At 40.0% G+C, this 15,567-nt stretch overlaps 1 protein-coding gene across 1 annotated transcript in view; it reads right to left on the reverse strand.

Moving 5' to 3' along the window:
• Trpc5 (transient receptor potential cation channel, subfamily C, member 5) overlaps nt 1-15,567 on the reverse strand; it is a 310,854-nt gene that overhangs the window by 45,109 nt on the left and 250,178 nt on the right. The window contains exons 4-5 of the mRNA NM_009428.3: nt 5,050-5,386; nt 2,829-2,968 (exon numbers count right to left, since the gene is read on the reverse strand). Of these exons, the coding sequence (NP_033454.1) occupies nt 2,829-2,968; nt 5,050-5,386 (477 nt within the window). The remainder of the gene's footprint in view (nt 1-2,828; nt 2,969-5,049; nt 5,387-15,567) is intronic.

A 15,567-nucleotide genomic window follows, 5' to 3' on the forward strand; every position in this document is an offset into this window, starting at 1 on the left:
AGGTAATTATGTCTCTAGTAAAGTAAATGTTGAAGAAATGCCCACAACTCAGCACAGTTTAGATCTAGTCTGTGTATTAATCAAGGTGAAGGAGGGATGGACCGAAGTGATATCCTAGAAGATGAAAGGCTAACTATTCCTCATTCAAAGGGTTCCCTGTGGACACTGAGGGTCAGCCATATGTATAGTTGTTCTTTGGGTTACTGTGGTGAATATCTTTTGGTTCGTGTTGCTTTAATCCCTGTGAGGAGGAGTATGTATTTTAACTAATTTTACACTCTAAGAAGTAAAAAACAACAACAACAACAACAAAAAAAAACAACAAAAAAACAAAAACAAAAACAAACCAACTTGGATCTGTGAAAGCAAGAGAACCTGAGTTCAGATCTCTACCACACATATAAAAGTCAAGTGCAACTGCTGGGGAGGAGGGTGGAAACAGGTGCATCCCAGGGCCTCCTGGTCAACCCATCTACCTGAAATGGTGAAATGGTGAGTTCCAGCTTCAGTGAGAAACCATGTCTCAAAAAAGACGGTGGCGAGCCACCGAGGAAGACATTTAACAGCACTTGTTCACAATTATGTGTGAATATATTTATAGCCACACACAGTTAAAATTAATTAATTAGTTAATAAATTAAGGAATTTTAAAGGCAAGTTCGTCTTATTTAATTTCCATATTGCCCTGGAACAACAGTGATTTGAAGTGTTCCAATGGGGGCCAGGGGGTGGGAAACTTCCATCTCATTCTCCTAAAGGAATGTCTAAACTGGTTGCATTTTTGTGGAAGAGAGGACTACAAAACGAAGTTCTAGTTTGAAAGATCTAAATTCTTGGGGCTGGAGAGATGGACTAGAGGTTAAGACTGCTTGCCACTCTTACTGTAGAGGATCTGCATTCAATTCCCAATACCCACATGGTGGCTCCAAACCATCTGTAACTCCAAGTTTAGGGGATGAGTCTGTCTCTTCGGGCCTTCTTGAGCACTAAGCATATGTACACACATACACACAAAAAAATCCATACACATAAATATGTTTAAAAATCGAAAGTCTGCATGTGACATGTCTTGTTTGTGTTTTCTTTTAGTGTTAAGAGGCAGAACTTAGAAGCCTAGTTGAGTGGGTTTATTATACATTGATATGGAGAAGTATTTAGCTCTTTGGAAACCTCTCCAGTGAAATTAGGAAGATTATGTAATTAGCTGATGTTGAGCATCTGTAGACACATTTTAATACCCCAGACTAAAATCATTCTTTTCATCATTTATTCTAAACTTTTCTGGTTAAACAAAACCTAGTAAGTTCAAGATTGTTAAGTTATGGTGTCTCTACTTATAAAGGAGATTTAAAAATATAATATTTTATTAATTATTTTAAAAATATTCGTAATACACACAGTGCATGGTTGAAAAGGAAAACTGTGATACTTAGCCAGCAGAGTGCCAGGGGGACATGGAGTTAACCCAGGCAGGATCACCAGAGAGTCAAACATTTTCTTTCACTAGGCTTTTTCTTTTAAGAAAGTTGTAAGCATGTGTTAAATGGTCGACACACGTATAAGGCATACTCTTGGGCTCTTTTCAAAAATGTTTCATGAATGCATTCAATATTCATGCTCTATATAACTCTCAAGGTCTTACAATTTATGCAATATGCATATTAGGGATGTAAAAATAAACGAAGTTGTTGGAGACTTGGGGGACAGCCATATTCCCATTCTAAAAGTCTTCAATGTGAAATTGAATACCAAAAGCATGACTGACTAGACATCTTGGGAAATGAATTGTCAGCCTTACCTTGTGGGGAAAAACTCAAAGCAGGGTAGAAGGAGCATAGCCATGCCTTCTATTATTAAATTACAGACCTAGATTCAGACCTGTGGTTACCCCCAGATATAGTGGCCTGTGGAGAGGTACCTGGAACTTTACTCCACACTTGTCTCATTTTGCTTGGGGAAGGTCGTCTTACATGAGTTGTATCTCTGTTGATGAGACAACCAGACTGTACTCATTTATAGGTCTCATTAAAAGTGAAACTGTACGTATTTAATAATAATTTTCAGAATAATTCAAGGTGCTTATGTATGGGGAAAGTATCAAGATGACAGGGTATGCTCAGTATAGACATTTTCTGAACCGGTAGGGGGATGTAGGGTGAGTGATAATAAAAATTTGTGTATATTTTAACAAATTGAAAAATTATCCTGACAGAAGACATAAAGAAGAATTGTAGGTGAATTGTAGGTGAACCCATGTGTTGTACAGTTTCTGGGGTTATGCTGCTTGTTATACAAAGAATGGGTGGGGAAGTGGGGATGTTGGCTCTGTGAAACAATGACTCAGAAGGTAAAGGAGAGGGGACAATATCTGTACTACAGAGGGATCACTTTTGTCCTGTGTATCTCCAAAAGGAGGAGTGCTTACCAATGGCTACAGCAGGGAAAATATTAGTCAAATATAAAATAACTGATTTTACTAAAGTGATAACGGGTAAGAGGCTTTTTGGAGGTAGTGCATTTAGTGAGCATTAGTATTCTTCGAAGGAATGTTATAGATGTTTAAGCACTGAAGGCTGAAGACAACTTTACCCTGAGAGTCTGAGAAACTTAAGGATTCCTCTGGAAAAAGAATGTTCCTTTCTTCACTGGATTTGCATAAGTTGATACTACTTACACACTACTGAAAAAGGTCTCTGTAGTATTTCCTAGAATAGATGGGACACTCAATAGTTTTCCCCATAAACTCTTTCTGCGCCCAGTGCAAAAGTTTATTGACATAACTCTGCCAAAATTACAGGGGAAGAAAGATGGTAGACATCCCATTTTACCTTGACATAGGCCACGATCTTCAAGGAAATAGTTGCCAGGTAGAGGGAGTTCATTGCAAAATCCATCAGGTTCCACCAATCATGGATGTATTCCGTGAATCCACCATCCCACATTTCCTTTATCTCCCCCCAAATGAAACCTAAAGAATGGAGGCAGTAAGTTTATTTCTATATCAAGGCAGTGTTGAACATCACCACAGAAGTCCCCCAAATGAATAAAGATGAGAGGCATGAACCAATGAACTGGGCCCAGCAGGTAAGAGATCTCTTACCTTTCTTTCTTTGGCTACCTCATCTCCCAATCTTGACAAAAAAAAAAAAAAAAAAAAAAAAGCTAGTATGCTTTTCACTTTTCTGTTTTTTGTTTTTCAAACATAAAGCATAATTTGCCTTCGATGTTCCTAACCATTCTTCTCACCTCTCTCTCCTCGCTCCTTTTCCCTTCTATCCCTGGTAGCCCCCTTTCGACTTTCCACTTTCATGTCACGTATGTTCTATTTTCTTTTCTCTACCTCATGGTCTTTTTCTGTTTGTATGCCCCACATTCAGTCACACTCATATAAGAGAGCATGAAGTGTTTGCCTTTCTCAGACTAGGTAACCTTGTTCAATTTAATATTTTCTGGATCCATCCAGTTTCCTGCATGTTTCACAATTTGCCTATTCCTTACAATGGAACAAACTCCCATTCTGTATATGGACCCTGTCTTCATTACTCAGCCATTTTTTTCATGGGCATCTAGGCTGGTTCCATTTCCTTGTTATTGACAGTAGTGCAGCAAGAAACACTGATGTGCAAGTGCCTCTGTGGTGGGATATTGGGTCCTTTTGGATACCTGACCCAGGAATAGCATAGTTTTATGACGATTCCATCACACTGATTTCCACATTGCCTGCAGAAGTCTCTCCCAAGCAGTGAATGATATCTCTTCCCCACCCCCTCCATACCCCATACCTAGTATCACTTACTTTCTTGATGCTAGCCATTCTGACTAGGATGAAATAAAAATTTGAAGTAGTTTTAATTTCCATTCCCCTGATGGTGATAAGTACTCCCTAAACTATTTATTTTTCACTTTGTTCTTCATAATTTGAGGCTGTTGTGGTTTCGCTTAAGCTTTAATTTAGCTACTGAAATTTTAGGCACCGGATTTCCCATTCTTTTCATTTTGGACTATAGTAAATTGACTTTGTCAGTATTGTTCTATCATTATTTTTCTCTGGGTGCTAAGGAGAAAAGCTCTTCCTGGGTTTTGATGTACTGCAGGGATCACATTGCCAGATGTAACTACTTAAGTTATGCATTGTGACCCCAAATAATCTAGGATCTATTTTCTCTCTTCTCCTCCCGTGTGTGTGTGTGTGTGTGTGTGTGTGTGTGTGTGTGTGTGTGTGTGTGTGAGAGAGAGAGAGAGAGAGAGAGAGAGAGAGAGAGGGAGAGAGAGAGAAATTTTGCCTGATGACAGAGATGTTTCAGTAAAGCTATGTGGCCATGGTCAAGGCCATCAATTACCAGACTTTAAGTATGGATCACTTAGGGATACTGTTAGCTTCTAGACTCAGGGTAAGACTTAAGATGTCAATGATAAAATCCCAAATCATGCTCAAAATGCTAGCTTGAGGTTCAGAGTTTGAGTCACATAGACATAGAAGATGGCATGTACTGGAGAGGTCAGTGTCATCTGATTATGTCTGAAGATCACAGGGAGATCAACTTTTACCATGGTCAGAGTGAATTTCTCAGTTTTTTTCTTCTGACTGTGGGACCAGTATTCAAAAAGTACATAGATCCTGAACTAGGATTCTATGAAATTGACACAAACACAAGAAATCAGCAGAATCCATGTGCTTCCTGGTTATAGCAAAGGGTGTTTTAAATAGAATACTCAGTGCTTGCCCTGTCTAGTTTCCTTGAAGCCTATAGTGACTGACACAAAGCTTTCTCCCCTAAGCCAACTAACACCCATTTTTTATTTTACAATCCTAAAAGATGTTAGGTGAGCAGATGCAAACTCTGAGAATATGCTTATTTTACAATGGCTTATGCATAATTGAGTGATCAGAAGAACCTAGGATAGAAGGAACCACATTTCTTAGATTCTCAATACAGGCTCACTAGAGGGGTCTTTAGTCAGAGCTACACATTCCACTGAATGCATGTCCAGTAGTTTTTAAAGTGGGACTAGAAGACAGCATAGTCATTATTGTTCTGTTTCACTTACCTAGAACCCAAGGCAGTATCATCCATTCCACAACAGTTGGGGGAGGTCCTTGAACATGGAGGTCTGTTCTGACGATATGTTGAGAAGCCAGGAGAAGCATGAAGAGGAAGGTCAGATAGGATGCTGTGTGGCAGATGAACTTAATAAAGGGTTTCTTGATGAAAAGCCCAAGGTTGCTTCTGGGTGAGATCAGATAGGCTATGGACAGCATAGGAAACAGGAATCCAATGGTCATGCAGGTCAGAAGCTTGACTACCCAGTGTTTTCTCCGCCATCCAGGGAAGCCATCGTACCACAAGGTGGCTAGCAATTGTTGGCAGTTTGGCTGAGCGACAAACTGGGAAAAGAAAAGAACAAGTTAGGCACCTGAGATCAGCCCAGGAAAAAGTCAATGCTCATAATACTTCCATCACAGTCTTCTCCAGCGAAAGCCCGTGTGACACAGAGAAGACAGAGTCATTAAAAGCACATTGAAAAATCGAGCTCACCAGGTCCATTCCGGATGGGCTGAGACTCCCTAAGGTAATGAAGGATTGAGCCTGGATATCAGTTTTCTAAATTTCCCTGGGAATATATGTGCGTCTCAGTTGAGAAGCCTGAGGATTTTTATTTCAGACTGATTTACTTCTATTCATTCCCTTATCCTACATGAGGTCACTGTCAAGTGTACAGTTGGTTTGGGGAAACGCAAACTGCCAGAGAATAAACTCTGCCTGTGGCTATGGTTTGAAATGGAAATTAGTTCCCTTTTTGATTTTTGCCTTTTTCCCATTTTGTTTTGAGTATCACTTGGCTGGTTTGCAATAAATAAGGTTGCTACTCTGCTATCTATCTAATATCCATTCTAGCCTAGACATACAACACAGGAAAAATATTTGGGGGTCAACACTATAATATTGTATACTAACCCAGCTGGGGTTTGACTTAAGGCAATTTACAAAGTGTCAGTGATTAATAATTAAGGAATAATCAGCAATGCAAGTCACCCTTCAGCTGCTACTTCCTGGTAAGTGAGTCAATAGGGAGCTCAGCTGTCAACCATGATTTGAAATACTGCCTACATTTGACTATTCAAGCTTCCCAGGGGACAGATGAACATAGCTACACCATGTAGCATACTAATACAAAGGACAGAAACCTCTTCCATCATTTACCTAACACCTAAGGCAAACTATCCCAACTTTCTTATTATATTTACAACGACCAGAAAGTCTCAATCAAGTCATTCTCCTCCTTAGTCTACTCCATGGGTAGACGATATTTCTCAGTATCCCTGGCCATGTGACTAAGTTCTCATTAACCAAATAGGAAGAGAAATGATGTGCAGAAGTTCCAGGAGTAGCCCATAGAAGTGTTCCATGAGTGTTCCTCTGTGGCTATACTCCATCTGGGGAGTTTTTGAGAGCCCACGCCCCTTACTATCATCAAGGAAGAGAACTATTCTGCTGACCAAGAATATTTACCTTGAGATAAATTCATGAGAAAATTCTATAGCTTTTAAGCCACCATATGCTTTTAGGTCTAAAGCAGTTGGAAATTAGGAAACTGAAAAAAAAATAATCTCTGTGACTTAAAAAGATCGCTCAGTGTTTAAGATCCTCTTGTAGAGGATGCAGGTCAGTTCTAAGGAACCACGTGGTAGCTGACAACCATTTGTAACACGCCAGTTCCAGGGGGATCCAATGTCTCCTTCTCACCTCTATGGACACAGGCACACATATGGCACACATACATTCACAAAGGTAAAACAATCACACACACACTATACCAAAGTATTTTCTTTTTTCATAAAACTTTTATTATTTTTTTTAGATTATTTTCTTTACATTTCAAGTGTTATCCCCTTTCCTAGTTTCCCCTCTGAAAATCCTCTATCCCTTCCCCCTCCCCCTGCTCCCCAACCCACCCACTCCCATTCCTGGTCCTGGCATTCCCCTATACTGGGGCATAGAGCTTTCAAAGGACCAAGGGCCTCTCCTCCCATTGAAGCCCCACAAAGTCATCCTCTGCTACATATACAGCTAGAGCTACAAGTTCCACCATGTGTTTTCTTTGATTGGTGGTATAGTTGCAAGGAGCTCTGGGGCACTGGTTAGTTCATACTGATGTTCCTCCTATGGGGCTTCAGACCCCTTCAGCTCCCTGGGTACTTTCTCTGGCTCCTTCATTGGGGACTTTGTGCTCTGTCCAATGGATGACTGTGAGTATCTACTTCTGTATTTGCCAGGCATTGGTCCAAAATATTTTCTAATTTGTAAAATATTTTTATCCTCTGAATTCATCGTCCCTTCCACAAATTCATTAACAAATCATACAGATCCTTTTTATTTCTAGTGTACTGGCTAGTTTTGTGTCAACTTGACACAAGTTAGAGTTATCACAGGGAAAGGAGCTTCCCTTGAGGAAATGCGTCCATGAGATCCATCTGTAAGCATTTTCTCAATTAGTGGTCAAGGGTGCGAGGGCCCATTGTGAGTGGTGCCATCCCTGGGCTGGTAGTCTTGGTTCTATAAGAAAGCAAGTTGAGCAAGCCAGGGGAAGTAAGTCAGAATGCAGCACTTTTCCATGGCCTCTGCATCAGCCCCTGCCTCCAAGTTCCTGCCTGGTGTGAGTTTCTATCCTGACTTCCTTTGGTGATGAACAGCAATGTGGAGGTGTAAGCTGAATAAACCCTTTCCTCCCCAGCTTGCTTCTTAGTCATGATGTATGTTCAGGAATAGAAACCCTGACTAAGACACTAGGCATCACAGACTATGCCAAAGAAGCCCAAGAAGATATAGGGAAGCTGAAGGGGAAAACTAAATCTAAAGATGCAATGAAAAAGAAAAGAAAAGAAATAAGACAACTGAGAGTATCATATCTACTGAGGAAAATGGATGTATAAAGAGTAGGATGCTTTGTAAAAAAAGGTTTTACAGTTTAGAGTCTCCTCCTTAGAAATATGCCTCATCATAGCAGATAAAGTCGTCTCAGAATCGTTTTTCCATTTTTTATTAGATGATTTCTTCATTTACATTTCAAATGCTATCCCCTTTTCTAGTTTCCTCTCCAAAAATCGCCTATACCCTCCCCCACCCCCCTGCTCACCAACCCATTCACTCCCACTTCCTGGTCCTGGCATTCCCCTATACTGGGGCATAGAATCTTTGCAAGACCAAGGGCCACTCCTCCAATTGATGGCCGACTAGGTTATCCTCTGCTACATATGCAACTAGAGACACAGCTCTGGGGGGTATGGGTTAGTTCATATTGTTGTTCCTCCCATAGGCCTGCAGACCCCTTTAGCTCCTTGGGTACTTTCTCTAGCTCATTCATTAGGGACCATGTGTTCCATCCAATAGATGACTGTGACTCCTGTTTTTGCCAGGCACTGGCATAGCCTCACAGGAGACAGCTATATCAGGGTCCTGCCAGCAAAATCTTGTTGGTATATACAATAGTATCTGGGTTTGGTGGTTGTTTATGGGATGGATCCCCAGGTGGGTCAGTCTCTGGATGGTCCTTCCTTCAGTCTTGGTTCCAAACTTTGTCTCTGTAACTCCTTCCATGGGTATTTTGTTCCCCATTCTAAGAAGGAATGAAGAATCCACACTTTGGTCTTCCTTCTTGAGTTTCATGAGTTTTGCAAATTATATCTTGGGTATTCTAAGTTTCTGGGCTAATATCCCCATATCAGTGAGTGCATATCATGTGTGTTCTTTTGTGACTGGGTTACCTCACTCAGGATGATGCCCTCCAGGTCCATCCATTTGCCTAAGAATTCATAAATTCATTGTTTTTAATAGCTGAGTAGTACTCCATTGTGTAAATGTACCACATTTTCTGTATCCATTCCTCTGTTGAGGGGCATCTGGGTTCTTTCCAGCTTCTGGCTATTATAAATAAGGCTGCTATGAACATAGTGGAACATGTGTTCTTATTACCAGTTGGAACTTCTGGGTATATGCTCAGGAGAGGTATTGCTGGATCTTCTGGTAGTACTATGTCCAATTTTCTGAAGACCCTCCAGACTGACTTCCAGAGTGGTTGTACAAGCTTGCAATCCCACCAACAATGGAGGAGTGTTCCTCTTTCTCCACATCCTCGCCAACATCTGCTGTCATCTGAATTTTTGATCTCAGCCATTCTGACTGGTGTGAAGTGGAATCTCAGGGTTGTTTTGATTTGCATTTCCTTGGTGATTAAGGATGCTGAACATTTTTTCAGACGCTTTTCAGCTGTTTGGTATTCCTCAGTTGAGAATTCTTTGTTTAGCTCTGAGCCCCATTTTTTAATGGGGTTATTTGGTTTTCTGGAATCCAACTTCTTGAGTTCTTTATATAAATTGGATATTAGTTGTGGGGAATTCCAGGCTGGTCTCCAGTCGAGCTGAGGTCTGAATCCCGATGGTCATAATTCACCTTCATGACACGGTAGGTGTTTCCTCATGCTCCTGGAACTCTGGTCCCTGTCTAAGTTACCACCTCCCACAGCCCCCTCAAGAGAAGCGTGGTCAGTAGTCACATAGACAATGGACCAAGCTTTTGACCTTCAGGCTAAACATCCCAGTTACCTAGCAACAGTGAAGACCATAAAAAGGACTGTCCAGCCCCCACCTCACTCTCTTACTCTTATGCTCTTACTTCTTGCTCTATTGTCTCCCTCTTACCCCTCTCTCCCCTCTCTTTGTCTTCTCTCCTCTCTTCTCTTTCCTTTTTCTTTGTCCTCTCCTCTCCTCTCCTCTCCTCTCCTCTCCTCTCCTCTCCTCTCCTCTCCTCTCCTCTCCTCTCCTCTCCTCCCCTCCCCTCCCCTCCCCTCCCCTCCCCTCCCCTCCCCTCCCCTCCCCTCCCCTCTCCTCTCCTCTCTCCCTCTAACTCTCGTTCTCTCTAGCCTTTCCCCCCTCCTCTTTCTACCTTCTATCTTTCCCCCTGCATTTCTATAATAAAGCTCTTAAACCATAGAGAGTCTCTGCTCCATGGAGATCTGCTGTGCACTCTGGTCAGTGTTGGGAACCTCTTCCCTTATCCCTCTCTCCTATAACCCTAGGGCGACAGGGTGTCGCCTCGGGGGGGGCTCCCCGGTCGGGGGCTGCCCCTTATTCACCCTCTGCCGAGTGGGGTCATAGGCTTAGATGCCCGCCCAGCTGAGTGGAAAAGCATCTGGCAGCTCTCCCTGCATCCCCTGCCCAGAGCACAGGAACTCTGGTTGGACTTCTCCCCCCATTTTTCTTCCCCAGGGCACTCCCGCCCCCCCTTTTAATTCCCAACAATTAGCCCCCTATTGGATTTAGCATTGGTAAAAATCTTTTCCCAATCTGTTGGTTGCCTTTTTGTTTTATTATTATTTTTTGTCTTTTACCTTACAGAAGCTTTGCAATTTTAATTTATGAGGTCCCATTTGTTGATTTTCTATCTCACAGCACAAGCCATTGCTGTTCTGTTCAGGAATTTTCTAGGGTCACTTACCTATACTATCATATCATCTGCAAATAGTGATATTTTGACTTTGTCCTTTCCAATTTGTATCCCTTTGATCTCCTTTATGTGTCTAATTGCTCTGGCTAGGACTTCAAGAACTATATTGAACAGGTAGGGAGAAAGTGGGCAGCCTTGTTTAGTCCCTGATTTTAGTGGGATTGTTTCAAGTTTCTCTCCATTTAGTTTGATGCTGGCTACTGGTTTGCTGTATATTGCTTTTATTATGTTTAGGTATGGGCCTTGAATTCCTGATCTTTCCAAGACTTTTATCATGAATGGGCGTTGGATTTTGTCAAATGCTTTCTCAGCATCTAAGGACATGATTATTTGGTTTTTGTCTTTGAGTTTGTTTATATAGTGGATAACGTTGATGGATTTCCATATATTAAGCCATCCCTGCGATGAAGCCTACTTGATCATTATGGATGATCATTTTGATGTGTTCTTGGATTCAGTTTGCGAGAATTTTATTGAGTATTTCCCTTTGATATTCATAAGGGAAATTGGTCTGAAGTTCTCTTTCTTTGTTGGGTCTTAATGTGGTTTAGGTATCAGAGTAATTGTGGCTTCATAGATTGAATTGGGTACAGTACCTCCTGTTTCTATTTTGTGGAATAGTTTGACGAGAATTGGAATTAGGTCTTCTTCGAAGGTCTGATAGAACTCTGCACTAAACCCATCTGGTCCTGGTTTTTTTTTTTTTGGTTGTGAGACTATTAATGACTGCTTGTATTTCTTTAGGGGATATGGGACTGTTTAGATCATTAATCAGATCCTGATTTAACTTTGGTACCTGGTATCTATCTAGAAAATTGTCCATTTCATCCAGGTTTTCCAGTTTTGTTGAATATAGGCTTTTGTAGAAGGATCTGTTGATGTTTTTGATTTCCTCAGATTCTGTTGTTATGTCTCCCCTTTCATTTCTAATTTTGTTAATTAGGATACTGTCTCTGTGCCCTCTAGTTAGTCTGGCTAAGGGTTTATCTATCTTGTTGTTTTTCACAAAGAACCATCTCCTGGTTTGGTTGATTCTTTGAATAGTTCTTCTTGTTTCTACTTGTTGATTTCAGTCTTGAGTTTGATTATTTTCTGCTGTCTACTCCTCTTGGGTGAATTTGCTTCCTTTTGTTTTAGAGCTTTTATGTGTGCTGTCAAGCTGCTAGTGTATGTTTTTTTCCAGTTTCTTTTTGTCAGCACTCAGAGCTATGAGTTTTCCTCTTAGGACTGCTTTTATTGTGTCCCATAAGTTTGGGTTTGTTGTGGCTTCATTTTCATTAATCTCTAAAAAGTCTTTAATTTCTTCATTGACCAAGTTATCTTTGATTAGAGTGTTGTTCAGCTTCCACGTGAATGTTGGCTTTCGAATATTTATGTTGTTGTTGAAGATCAGCCTTAGTCTGTGGTGATCTGATAGGATGCATGGGATTATTTCAATATTTTTGTATCTGTTGAGGCCTGTTTTGTGACCAATTACATGGTCAGTTTTGGGGAAGGTATTATGAGGTGCTGAGAAGAAGGTATATCCTTTTGTTTTAGGATAAAATGTTCTATAGATATTTGTTAACTCCATTTGTTTCATAACTTCTGTTAGTGTCCATGTGTCTCCGTTTAGTTTCTGTTTCCATGATCTGTCTATTGATGAGAGTGTGGTGTTGAAGTCTCCCACTAGTATTGTGTGTGGTACAATGTGTTCTTTGAGCCTAACTAAAGTTCCTTTAATGAATGTGGATGCCCTTGCATTTGGAGCATAGATGTTCAGAATTGAGAGTTCATCTTGGTAGATTTAACCTTTGATGTGTACGAAGTGCCCCTCCTTGTCTTTTTTGATAACTTTGGGTTGAAATTCCATTTTATTCGATATTAGAATGGCTACTCCAGCTTGTTTCTTTGGAACATTTGCTTGGAAAATTGTTTTCCAGTCTTTTACTCTGAGATAGTGTCTGTCTTTGTCCCTGTGGTGGGTTTATTGTATGAGGCAAAATGTTGGGTCCTGCTTATGTATCCAGGCTGTTAGCCCATGTCTTTTTATTGGGGAATTGAGTCCATTGATATTAAGAGATATTAAGGAAAAGTAATTGTTGCTTCCTGTTATTTTTATTGTTAGATTTAGGATTTTGTTCTTGCTGCTATCTGCTTTTAGGTTTGTTGAAGGATATCTTTCTGGGGTTTTCTAGGGTGTATTTTCCCTCCTTATGTTGGAGTTTTCCCTTTATTATCCTTTGAAGGGCTGGATTTGTGGAAAGATATTGTGTAAATTTGGTTTTGTCATGGAATACCTTGGTTTCTCCACCTATGGTAATTGAGAGTTTTGCTGGGTATAGTAGCCTGGGCTGGCATTTGTGTTCTCTTATAGTCTGTATAATATTTGTCCAGGATCTTCTGGCTTTCATAGTCTCTGGTGAGAAGTCTGGTGTAATTCTAATAGGTCTGCCTTTATATGTTACTTGACCTTTCTCCCTTACTGCTTTTAATATTCTGTCTTTATTTAGTGCATTTGTTGTTCTGATTATTATGTGTTGGGAGGAATTTCTTTTCTGGTCCAGTCTATTTGGAGTTTTGTGTGCTTCTTGTATGTTCATGGGCATCTTTTTCTCTAGGTTAGTGAAATTTTCTTCAATATTTTTTTTGAGATATTTACTGGCCCTTTAAGTTTAAAATCTTTATTCTCATCTATATCTATTATCCTTAGGTCTGTTCTTCTCATTTTGTCCTGGATTTCCTGGATGTTTTAAGTTAGGATCCTTTTGCATTTTGCATTTTCTTTGATTATTGTGTCCATGTTTTCTATGGAATTTTCTGCACCTGAGATTCTCTCTTCCATCTCTTGTATTCTGTTGGTAATGCTCACAACTATGACTCCTGATTTGTTTCCTAGGCTTTCTATCTCCAGAGTTGTCTCCCTTTGTGTTTTCTTTATTGTTTCTACCTCCATTTTTAGATCTTGGATGTTTTTGTTCAATTTGTCACCTGTTTGGTTGTGTTTTCCTATAATTCTTTATGGGATTTTTGTGTTCCCTCTTTAAGGAGTTCTACCTCTTTAGCTGTGTTCTCCTGTATTTCTTTAAGGGAGTTGTTTATGTCCTTCTTAAAGTCCTCCATTATCTTCATCATGAGATGTGATTTTAAATCAGAGTCTTGCTTTTCCTCTGTGTTGTGGTATCAGGGGTTTGGTGTGGTGGGAGAACTGGTTTCTGATGATTCCAAGTAGCCTTGGTTTCTGTTGCTAATGTTCTTGCCCTTGTCTCTTGCCATCTGGTTATCGCTGATGTTAGGTGGTCTTGCTGTCTGTGACTGTGGCTTGTCCCTCCTGTGTGACTGCACTCCTGAGAGACCAGTTCTCTTTGGGAGGAATTTGGCTATGGAGAGCTCTGACATAGGTTTAGCTTCGGGAGTACATGGAAACTGGAAGGATCCTTTGCTCACAGGTGTGCCAGCACTCCTGGGAGACCAGCTCTTTCTCTGCAATATTTGGGTATGGAGTGCTGTGGCATAGGATCAGCTCCAGTAACTGTGGCAAAGGATCAGCTCCCCTGAGTGGAGTATTAAAGGATGTATAGGAGATGGCTAGATCCCGAAGAAGAAAGGGAATAGTGTAAGCTACAAAATCAGAGAGGATAATGTAAGTAAACGCATGGATAGAGGTGAAGAAGAGCATGGCCCACCTAGGAAACAGTCTTGGTGTGGCTTTAAATGACTAGATTAGACTGGAGGGTATGGAGGGGTTAAAAAAACTCATCAAAAGGATCTAATCTTGAGACATCATAAATAATGCAGACTAGTATTGAGAACAGTGAGTATATGCATGTTTTCATGTTTGTATAACGGTTTGTAATATAGAATACATTCTATAATATAATAGATAAAATTCATTTTAAAGATGGTGCCAATGACACCAAGGCACATTTCTTGGTAGGAAGAACAGTCAGAAATGATACCAAAGTCTGGTAGAGTCTATGGGATAAGTTCATAAACACTGTGTTCTCTGATAATCCATAGGTAGTATGATCTGAGAAACAACAACAACAAAAAGCTGAATTTCTTCATATCTTGCTTGTAGACCTTACCACCCTGATTGAAATGCATACATCCCTACCTGCTGTCAGAGAAACATTGATGTTTTACTCACATATTAAGGAAGTGGCAGTATCTAAAGGTATTTAAATACTATTATTAGCTTCCAGTTAGCACATTATATTAGCTAGTTAAGGTACCTGCCTTTCAGTAGAGCCCAGATATGAGTGTAAAGCACAGCTAATGGTTTCGACTATAGAATTCTATAAACTATATTGTTTCAACTCCTGGCTCTGCTGTTTACTAGTCACATAATTTTGAACATTATTAAAATTTTAAGTTAATCAGTTTGAAATAGCCATTTATTTAGCCTTTATTTTCTTCCCACAATTTTTTATAGTTTTCAGTTTACAGGTTTTATATTCCATTCATTAATTCTATTGGTTAACACTTTATTAACTTTGATGCTATTTTCTTTCTAATTTAATTTTGGATTCTTTATTGATAGTGAATAGAAGCTACCAAGAGATAAGATTTGTAACCAATGTATTTATAGCACTAATGAGCTTTTAGTCATGATTCATAAATTGAGAGAACCAGTATTCTACAAAATGAAACAGCTTATTTACTTTGAATATTATCTGGATCCTCAAAGTGTTGGTTCCATTAAGTGACAGTCAGTGGAAGGGACTATTTTGGTTTGGTCTGTTCTGTTGAAGCCTAGTTCAGAGCTCAGAGAAAAACAAAATCTGGCATGGTAATTGCTGACTGATTTTGCATGTTGATATCATAGGTTGCAGTCTTAGCCATCTCTCTTGGTACAAAGAATCCGTCTTCTGGTTCGTTCCTCAGGGTTTTCTCTATACCAGATCATGTCCTTCACAACAGACTTTTAATTCTTCCTTTCTGAACTGGATGTTTAGCTGTGCTTCTTATCTAACTGAAGTAAGAACTATCTCTGGTAAAGTGAGGAACTGATTGAAGTACTGAGAGTGGGCATATTTGTCTTAATTCAGATCTTAGGGCAAAAGGTCTTTTGTAGTTTTCCATT

This window comes from Mus musculus, chromosome X (assembly GCF_000001635.26).
Source record: "Mus musculus strain C57BL/6J chromosome X, GRCm38.p6 C57BL/6J".
Lineage (NCBI taxonomy): Eukaryota > Metazoa > Chordata > Mammalia > Rodentia > Muridae > Mus > Mus musculus.